General features: G+C 34.6%; 1 protein-coding gene across 1 annotated transcript in view; it reads right to left on the bottom strand.

Moving 5' to 3' along the window:
- Positions 1-695: 695 nt before the first annotated feature.
- Positions 696-10,864, bottom strand: part of LOC137626153 (uncharacterized) — a 35,996-nt gene continuing 25,827 nt past the window's right edge. The window contains exons 2-3 of the mRNA XM_068357229.1: positions 1,101-1,813; positions 696-979 (exon numbers count right to left, since the gene is read on the bottom strand). Coding sequence (XP_068213330.1) covers positions 696-979; positions 1,101-1,813 — 997 coding nt within the window. The remainder of the gene's footprint in view (positions 980-1,100; positions 1,814-10,864) is intronic.

Here is a 10,864-nt window from a genome sequence, read left to right as displayed (position 1 = left end):
AACCGATTTCACTTCATTGAGGGTAAGGTTCCGTTTCCAAACCACCTTCAAGAAGTTTTGAACGTTTTCATCATGTTCAGCCTGAGATGCTCCACCTACAGTGATATTGTCTAGGTATGGAAAAGTATCTTTGAGCTTCTCATCCTCAACTAGTTTGTCCATAGCTCTTTGGAATGCAGCTACACCATTTGTCACACCAAATGGAATCCTACAAAATTGAAACAATTTCCCTGCACCTTCAAAAGCAGTGTACTTCCTCTCAGTCTCTTTAATGCCGATTTGGTGATATGCACTCTTCAAGTCAAATGTGGAAAACACCTTATATTTAGCAAGGTCATGTACCATATCCTCTATCCTTGGGAGGGGGTAAGCATCTAGTTCTGTTTATTGGTTAATTGTCTGGGAATAATCAATACAAAGTCAAGTGGATCTTTGACTACTACAACCTGTGCCCTCCAAGGGGATATACTTGGTTCAATAACACCTTCAGATATTAAATGTGAAATTTGGTCTTTTACAAACAGCTGGTCATTTTGACTATAGCGTCTGGATTTGACTGCAATGGGTTTACACTGTTGAGGTAAGTTCGGAAACAATGACGGTTCATCGATGTCAGCTGTCGCTAGTACACAAACAGGTTTGGCGCCAGTTATCTCCAAACTTGGTCTTTACCCTTCATATTGAAAACTCATGCTCTAGTGTTGCTTTTGAAAATCATAACCCAAAAGGACATCACAACACAAATCCTTCAGGACCCCTAGCTGTATACAGGGATATCTCTGATCAAGGTGAACCAAGTCTGCTATGACAAATCCAGGGCAACTAGCATTGAACGATTTTGATGCCATTGAGACCGCTGAGCTTGCATGGACTACTGTCAGTTTTAGTCTCTGCGCTACTTCCTCACATAAAAGATTATCTGAGCTACAAGAATCAACTAGTGCCTTCAATGAGTGGCCATTTACAGTGATGTTTGTAGCTGCATGTGAAAGATTATTTGGATAAGTGGCAGTTATTGTAAGCAAAGTGGGATTATACAATGTAGCAGTGGCTACCTGAAACTTTCGATTTACAGACTTTAGCAAAATGGCCTGTTTTACCGCATTTGTTGCATGTGGCAGTACGTGCGGGACAACGCACTCTACCTGTACTGTGAAGTGCATTACCACAAAAATAACATTTTCTCTTTGATAAGTAGGCAGCGGCAACAGCTGAACCTCCCGATGAACTTCCTTCTGCTCCCTCTTGCGTTGGATGTTGTTGCTGGTCACCGGTTGGCTGCGCCTGCTGCTCTGGAACTGAAGCAGCAGGATGAGGAACAGGTGGCGATGCATATGCGTCGGCACTGCGCTGGGCAAGATCCAACGTACGAGCTTGACTGTGTGCAGTTTCCAGATTCAGTGACTTATTCTCTAGTAACCGCTGACGAATAAATACTGAGGCAATACCATTGATAAATGCATCACGTACTAGCTCTTGTCGATATTGTTCTGCTGTGACTGGCTGGAAGTTGCAGTCTTTGCTAAGTTTATGTAACTCACGCAGAAATTCGTCAATGGATTCTCCTGACTGCTGTCGTCGCGTCGCTAAAACATGTCTAGCAAAAATCTCATTCGGCAACTTGACATAAACACTATCCAGTTTAGCGATTGCACTCTCAAAAGTACTACAGTCTTCGATCAGTTCATATACACTCGAGGACACACAATTCACTAATGCCCTCAACTTGTCTGGTGCAGCATCTCCACTTTCTTCTATGAAATTAGTGAATGTTCTATGCCAGTGCTTCCACTCTTTGGCTGCATTGGACGAGCTGGGATCCAGTATGTGTTGAATAAATTGTAATGAAAGTAATACTTGGTGATAATTTCCAAGCTTTATTCAACACATTAGCAAACTACCATATCTGTAACAAAGAAAGACAACAATGAATGTCAACATAAATGCACATGTTAACACAAACACATAACTTATGAAAATCATGCTATAAAACATTAACATAGGAAGAACAAAACAATATAAATACTCAAACATTGACAGTAAGAAACAGCTAAGACCAACTGATATTATCACACACACACACACACACACATATATATATATATATATATATATATATATATATATATATATATACTGTATATATATATATATATATACAGTATATATATACTATATATACTGTGTATATATATATATATATATATATATATATATATATATATATATATATATATATATTTATATATATATATATATATGAGAGAGAGAGAGAGAGAGAGAGAGAGAGAGAGAGAGAGAGAGAGAGAGAGAGAGAGAGAGAGAGAGAGAGAGAGAGAGAATGATTGAAACTGAAATAGAATTAGCTGATCACCTGACCCACAACACAGACAGACAGACTGACAGATTGACAGAGAATTATTGAAATTGAAATAAAATCAGCTGATCACTTAACCTGAGAGAGAGAGAGAGAGAGAGAGAGAGAGAGAGAGAGAGAGAGAGAGAGAGAGAGAGAGAGAATTATTGAAATTGAAATAAAATCAGCGGATCACCTGACCCACAAAAGAGAGAGAGAGAGAGAGAGAGAGAGAGAGAGAGAGAGAGAGAGAGAGAGAGAGAGAGAGAGAGAGAGAGAGAGAGTGAGAGAATGATTGAAATTGAAATCAAATCAGCTGATCACCGGACCTACAAGAGAAAGAGAGAGAATTATTAAAATGAAATAAAATCAGCTGATCACCTGACCTACAAGAGAGAGAGAGAGAGAGAGAGAGTGAGAGAGAGAGAGAGAGAGAGAGAGAGAGAGAGAGAGAGAGAGAGAGAGGAGAGAGAGAGAGAGAGATTATTGAAAGTTGAAATAAAATTAGTTCTGACCTTCAGTCATCAAAAATTTGGAGAGAGATTAGATGTGCCTGTGCTTTTTTTCCAAGTATGGCTCGTGTTTTTTATTGCAATAATATACTCAAAGAAAATTTTTTTTCTTGGAATGACTACCATTATTATACCATAATACTTTATGGTCTTTCAATGCTATACTTGATATTCTAAACTAGTAAATCAGATTATCCTTTTAGAACTATAATAATTTTTTTTTAATGAGGCGCATTTGCACCGACTCGCAGCGGTGCCCTTTTAGCTCGGAAAAGTTTCCTGCTATCTAATTGGTTAGAGAGTCATATTGTCCAACCAATCAGCGATCAGGAAACGTTTCCGAGCTAAAAGGGTTCCCCTGCGAGTCGGTGCAAATCTGCCTCGCTAAAAAGAATTGACTATAGGGTTGTAGCTTAGCAATTGATAATAATAATAATAATAATTCACTATTTTGTAATGATAAATTACATCTTGCCAATCTGTAACAACCTTTAAAAACGGTTTTCTTCATCAACATATTGACACCTTTCCTTTTTATCAGAAATTTTAGCTTTATTCGAAAATATTCTCGCTCAACAGATTGAAATCTTTTTAATTTTGTTTATTTTAAAAGGAAATTACACCTAACTATTTTTCTTCCTCGGGAAATCAAACCATTTTTTTGTTTATTCCCTTACGTCATAGAACAATTGTTTTCTCCTCTTTCTTACTTAAGAAGTCTAGAAATTCCTTCTTTTTCAAATTTTTTTTTTTTTTTTTTTTTTGAGGGGGATTATTTTCCTTTTCATTCTGTCTTTTTCCAGAAATTAATGAGTTTTTTTTTTCGTTTTCCCTATTGATCAAAGTCTTTTCCATCTTTTTGTTCAATAAAAAAATTTAAACATTTTCAAATTTTCTTTCAAAAGAAATCTAAGTACATTTTCCCTTTATCACATAATTGACCGTGTTTTTTTGGTTTTCCTTTTCTAAGATTGAAGTTTTTTCATTGTTCTTTCTCAACAGAAGAATGTATTTATTTCTTATTCCTTCACAGATCGAAGCTTTTGCCGTGTTTTTTTTTTTATTCCAAGGCAGAATTTTTTCTCTACCACAGTAATCAAACCTTCTTTTATTTGCAACTTTTCGAAGCCTTTATTGCTTCTACAACAGTTGTAGATATTACCGTATAAATGTCTCATTTGACTGTAAAGTACTTCCTTCGTTTACCTCGTTTTTGCTGTCTTCCTTTGAAGTTTATTCACAAACAATATAAAAGACAAATGCCACTGAAACTCCTTAACATACAGAATAAAATTATATTCTAACCCTGAGGATGATAATTCTTTCTATCTTCTACTCAAGATCCTAGCAGAAAAGTTATATACTGTAAATGTTAATAAAGCAGTGTATAACTTCTCAGTTTTAGATATTGTTATTTGCATTTTTCTTGTAACTGATTGAAGGTTTTTATTGTTTACCAAAGTTTGACTTATTTTATCTCAAAACACATCAAAACATTTTCCCGTTTTATTCTTTTAGCAACCGAAGCCTGTTTTTCATACTCCCATTAACGCAAATGGCCTCTGTTAGATTTTACCAGTCGACTCTATCTTGAGTTTTCATTTCAATACTTCTCCAATCATCATCATCTACTTGGCGCTTCATAGATCTCAGCCATGTAGGCCTAGGTCTTCCAACTCTTCTAGTACCTTGGGGAGCTCAGCTTGAACTAATCTCTCTTGGGGAGTGCGCAGAGCATGCCCAAACCATCTCCATCTACCTCTCATCATGATTTCATCCACATATGGCATTCGAATAATCTCTTTTATAGTTTAATTTTCAATCCTGCCCTGCCATTTAACTCCCAATATCCTTCTGAGAGCTTTGTCACGGCTTTGTTCTTAAATCTACAAAATCTGTTGGAGATTGTTTCATTGTCATACCATGACTCATGTCCATAGAGTAACACTGATCTCACTAAACTGATATATATTACCTTTCTAAAAATTGAGAATTTTTCTTTTTTCTTCTGCATCACATCAAAGTTTTTTAGATTTATATTAGGCAACATATTGGGCACTTTTTTGCATCTTATATCTGTAGAGATAAAGATTTTTTACTTTGTCTAAGCCTTCTTTCAAATATTTATCCCACAAGAGATGGTAGGCTGTTACTTCTTCCAAAATAGACGGATACGGATACTTTATTTTGCTTTGTCTGCCACAACAGATCAAAGAATATTCTCCTTTTGATTCGCCTAACAGATCGAAGTAAAATTTTATTTTATTCTATTTTGTTTTTGAGTTTTTTTTTTCCTTTTTCTTCTACAACAGATAACAATTTTCTTCTTATTTTTTCTCCAATTCCTTTCCACGGCAGATCAAAGTCTTCTTTCCCTATTCTTCCTCCTATTTTTCTTTTCTTTTCTCCATACATTGAAGCCTATTTTTCCTTCCAAAACAGATCTAACCATAATTTTTTTTCCATCTTTGTTTTGTGCTTCCTTTCACCCTCCTAAATTGGAGAAAACTCCCTCTTTCCACCCCAGGCCTCGCCCACTAGCTGCGTCATCTTCAAAAGGCTTCGGTAGACTCGTCTGTTGGAATTTCATCTCTGGCAATTTCGAGAGCAATTTATTTTTTCTATCTGTGTTTTGCTATTCAATTCCTTCGTGTTCTCTGTTTTATTTATGCTCTTAGTTTACTTTTTTATCCCATTGGCCATCTCTAAGTGTTGGACAAAAAAGGTATGGTTAGTAAAATGTTTCTTCCAATCTTTGCCTTTTTATAAGTTCTATACAGTATTACTGTATTTAGTAATTGGTTTATCAAATCTTCGTAACCAAAGAATTCAAAAGGTACACATTTGGCCGTAGGGAATCATACTATTTTCCATGTCAACCACAAAATAATAATCTTAATGGGTGTGGGTGATGTTTTCATTTATGTAGAAAATTCTATATGTTTTTTTTATCGTCGCAATATCTTAAATAACGTGGTATCGTCCCTGACTGGTGATCGCCAGACTGGGGTTCGAGTCCCGCTCAAACTTGTTAGTTTCTTTGGTCGTTGCAACCTCGCTATCCTTGTGAGCTAAGGATGGGGTGTTTGGGGGAGCCTATAGATCTATCTGCTGAGTCATCAGCAGCCATTGTCTGGCCCTCCTTGGTCCTAGCTTGGATGGAGAGGGGGCATATGTATATTAGTCAGTGTCTATGGTATTATCTTGCTTTATAGGGCATTTTCACTGTCCCTTGTCTCTGCCATTCATGAGCGTCCTTTAAACCTTTAAAATGTAAGATCGTCAATAATGTTATGACAGATCTTCCTCTCTAATCGTAATATGTCTTTAATGCTATTATTCTTAGTCCCTAAAAAACGAATGTTCAATCAATTATGACTAATTTTCTTCTACATTTTATTTCATTACCTTCGCCAGTGTTCTCTTGCTTGAGGGTACACTCGGGCACACTATTCTATCTTATTTCTCTTCCACCTGTTTTGTTAGTTTTTATTGTTTATATAGGAGATATTTATTCTAATGTTGTTACTGTTCTTAAAATACTTTATTTTTCCTGTTTCCTTTCCTCACTAGGCTATTTTCCCTGTTGGAGCCCCCGGGCTTATAGCACACTACTTTCCCAACTAGGGTTGTAGCTTATCAAGTAATAATAATAATAATAATAATAATAATAATAATAATAATAATAATACTCTAAATCAGGAATAAAATCTGTCATGAGGAGAATGAAGGTCGGCATGAATCATGATATGAGTGTATCTATAACACCTTCATTCTCTTCATGATATATTTCCCTTCATGTCATAACTTATCATAGTGTCAATCAGACCTCCGCTCCCATCATGAGAGCTCTAATTCTTGTCATAGCAGCAGGTCCATCTTGGCAGATCTCCATTAAAGGCAGCTGCAAATACCCCGTCCGGTGGGACATTGCGCTATTCCCTTGGAGTTGAGGATTTATTAATTTTGGAAAATGTATGGCCTTTAATAGCTTCGATTATCACATTATTTTGAGAGATAATTACGTAATGAAATAAAGATATTTTTAAGACTATATGTGTAATTTGAGAGATAGATACATATTGAAATAAAAATATGAAGGGTAATTCTCTCTCTCTCTCTCTCTCTCTCTCTCTCTCTCTCTCTCTCTCTCTCTCTCTTTCTCTCTCTCTCTCTCTCTCTCTCTCTCTCTCTCTCTCTCATAAATATATATATGTATGTATGTATATATATATATATATATATATATATATATATATATATATATATATACATATATATATATTGTATATATATGTATATAAAATATTGTATGCATTATAGCTATGAAGGGTAAGGTGAAAGGATTTGATTGGAGCTAGTTATTTGGTTTTCTCATCGTCCGCTTATGTTACCAATTTAGACAAAAATGCTAATTTCAGTAGAGTCTTTTCGATTTTGTTTTCGTGACTATAAAACACACACACACACACACACACACACACACATATATATATATATATAGAGAGAGAGAGAGAGAGAGAGAGAGAGAGAGAGAGAGAGAGAGAGAGAGAGAGAGAGAGAGAGAGAGAGAGAGAGAAAGCCATATGTTTTGATACATTAATGTCCTGGATTCTCTTACCGACATCGCGATCAGAGCCCCAGGCGGAACCACTCAAAAACAATAGCTTCTGACCGGCCGGGAATCGAAACCTGATCCTGGAAACTTGTACCAACAGTGACATACCACTTAGTCACAGCATTTATATATATATATATATATATATATATATATATATATATATATATATATATATATATATATATATATAGGCCTATATGTGTGTGTATAAACATAAACAAAAAATATGATGCCACCTAATTATTTTTAATCCAATTTTCAACTTATCTTAGACTTCATGAAAGCAAGAATTAAGTAGGTCTTAAATTGAAAAAAAAAATTATTGACGTACGAAAAGATTATCAATCCGAAATTATTGCTCATTATAGGAAAACTATAAAAAATATTTCCGAAACTGACTTGACTAAAGGAAACTATAGAAAAAGATTTAAAAATCTTTTTGAAGATTGTGTGCCTGGAGGCGATGAGATTTAAAAATCTTTTTTGAAGATTTGGTACCTGGAGGCAGTGAGATTCTAATGTCCTTTTTGAAGGCTGAGTACCTTTAGGCCATGCGCCAGACCATCGACCGAACGAAGGGGTATAGAGAAAAATGAAAGCAATTTGCAATTAACCTTCGTTCGTGGAAGAAAATAGAACTCGGGAGGTATAATCTAAGAACTGTCTCATACAAGTTTGATGTGTTTAAAATTTTATTGATGAGATTAGCTCTTAAATGTTAGGTGTGCATCACCGAACACTGCAACATACATCATTGAACCGATTAGAAATTTCATTTTGACGAGCTTAATCAATGGATTTTCTGCGGACATTTCAAGGTTCCGAAGAAATCCATCATTTTATATAGGAATTGAATTAAGAAATTGAACGTACTTTCCTCTACCTGTTGAAACATTTATATTTGATTAGGCATTAACTTTGACATCTGTTGAAAGGTATTTTATGCGCAATTATGATACTTATGTCGTTTGCTTACATGTTTATTTTTACATTTAGTGATCTTGTTTAATTTCATATACACTGTTAGAAAAAAACGTAATTTTAATCGGAAATTCTCTGTAAAAATATACTATTCTGAGCCGTATTTCAGTAAAATACAGGCGACCATAACTTTACCCTACTTTATTATTATCTTTTAAGGCTTGGTGACCGTAATATAACTCTTTTAATTCAATATATCCGTTATTAAAATGGCAAAAATCCTGGTATAAATGTAGCCAGACATGTATAGTTTTTTAATGTAAATTTTTAACTGTGTATATAACAAGTGCTAAAGAAAATAATGCATTTCATGGAACTGTCTTATTACAATTTTGATATCAAAAAATATTCTTTTCATACAAATGCCTCCGTTTCTTTTTGATGGAAATCAATGGCTTTTCTTTATTAATGCTGACATTTTTCTGGTTGTTCTTGCTGTTCATTAAATGTTAGGTAGTATTAGTTCATGTTGAACTTTATATTTTTTTCTAATGTTGAACCTCTATTATTATTATTATTAAATATTATTATTTTTATAATTATTGTTATTATTATTATTATTGTTATTATTATTATTATTATTATTGTTATTATTATCATTATTATTATTATTATTATTATTATTATTATTATTACTATTATTATCAGAGGTAGAGATACCTTTTACACCCTTACATCCTTGTTCGTCATATTTCTTTTAATAAAAATGTGTTTAGAAAAAATATAACATTGTCATGGTGAATATAAAATTACAAGTAGTGTATTGAATCAATAATGTTGTTAGGTGTTTCTCCGTCTAATCAACATATTTCCGTTTTGAATGCCAGTGAGTATATAATCATTATTATTCCTTTCTCTTGTGCCGACTTATACTTGTTTGTATAGCTGCTAAGCACGTCTTGTGCTTACCAAAGGGTTTGTTTCTTATTCAGAGAGCAACCCGTCTTACTAGTTGATTTCTCTTGAGCCACAGTGTTACTACACTGTTTATAATTAAAAAAAAAAAAAAAGTAATCGTAATCGGGAATTCTCCGTAGAAAACATATTCTTCTCAACCGTATTTCCGTAAAATACGGGCGACCGTAATTTTACTTTGCTTTGTTATTATCTTTTACGGGTTGGTGACCGTAATATCACTCCTTTACGTCAATATATCCGTTTGAACGGTAAAAATCCTGGAATAAATGTTGCCAGGCATTTGCCGTTTTCTTAATGCAAATTTTTAACTGTATTGCTAAGCACGTCTGGTGCTTAACAAGGGTTTGTTTCTTATTCAGAGAGCAACCCGTCTTGCTAGTTGATTTACGCACTAGGGTGCGTTTTCTGCCACAATTTACCGTCTTTCGCCCGAACTTCTGCGCCAAGTGCCTAATATTGCGCCAAACTTGAGGTCGCTAGTGTTTGCGCTTAGCGTCGTCACATCACCTTAACGAACAAGCCTGACTTCCATTAATCACCAGCATAAAGTTTAACATCGGGATACGTGTGTGACAGCGCCATTCAGTAAGCGGATTTTGTCTGTTTTGGAAAATTGCACACTCCTGTCTTTGCTTGATACACTGTACTCTCTCTCGGTTATCAACATTTTAACACATGATTTATATTGCGTTGTACACAATGTTCACTGGCTACTTTCCTCTTGGTAAGGGTAAAAGAGACTTAGCTATGGTAAGCAGCTCTTCTAGGAGAAGGGCACTCCAAAATCAAACCATTGTTCTCCTGTTTTGGGTAGTACCATGGTCTTCCACTGTCTTGTGTAAGTTCTCTTGTTTGAAGATACACTCGGGCCCACTATTCTATCTAATTTCTCTTCCTCTTGTTTTGTTAAATATTTATAGTTTATATAGGAAATATTTATTTTTATGTTGTTTCTATTCTTAAAATATTTTATTTTTCCCTGTTTCCTTTCCACACTGGGCTATTTTCTCCTATTGGGGCCCCTGGGCTTATAGCTTCCTGCTTTTCCAACTAATTTAGTGCTGTAGCTTAGCAGGTAATAATAATAATAATAATAATAATAATAATAATAATAATAATAATAATAATAATAATAACAACAACAACTGCTGTTTCTCGGATTTGAGAATATGCTCCCAAAAGGGTTGTTTCTGGAAAAACGTTTTGAATATAGTTCCAAATTCGTCAATAAAGTATATTAGCGTTAGTTTTGTGGTTTTCGCAAATTTTTCATTAATTGCAACATTATTGCAATATATAGCAATTTTGCTTATATTCATCTTTTGCGTTCCTGCTTCCTCCTCTATTTGCTTATTTGCCCTTATTACAATTGATAACCACTCGGTAGCTTTCATCCAAATAGTTCATATTAAATAAATTCCAGATATGAGACGAGCATGGAATCTGATTTGTCTGAAAAAAGCAAGAATTATCCCC

This window comes from Palaemon carinicauda, chromosome 33, assembly GCF_036898095.1.
Source record: "Palaemon carinicauda isolate YSFRI2023 chromosome 33, ASM3689809v2, whole genome shotgun sequence".
Taxonomy (NCBI): Eukaryota; Metazoa; Arthropoda; class Malacostraca; order Decapoda; family Palaemonidae; genus Palaemon; species Palaemon carinicauda.
Note: the sequence above shows the minus strand (reverse complement) of the source record. Positions and strands in the feature narration are given on the sequence as shown.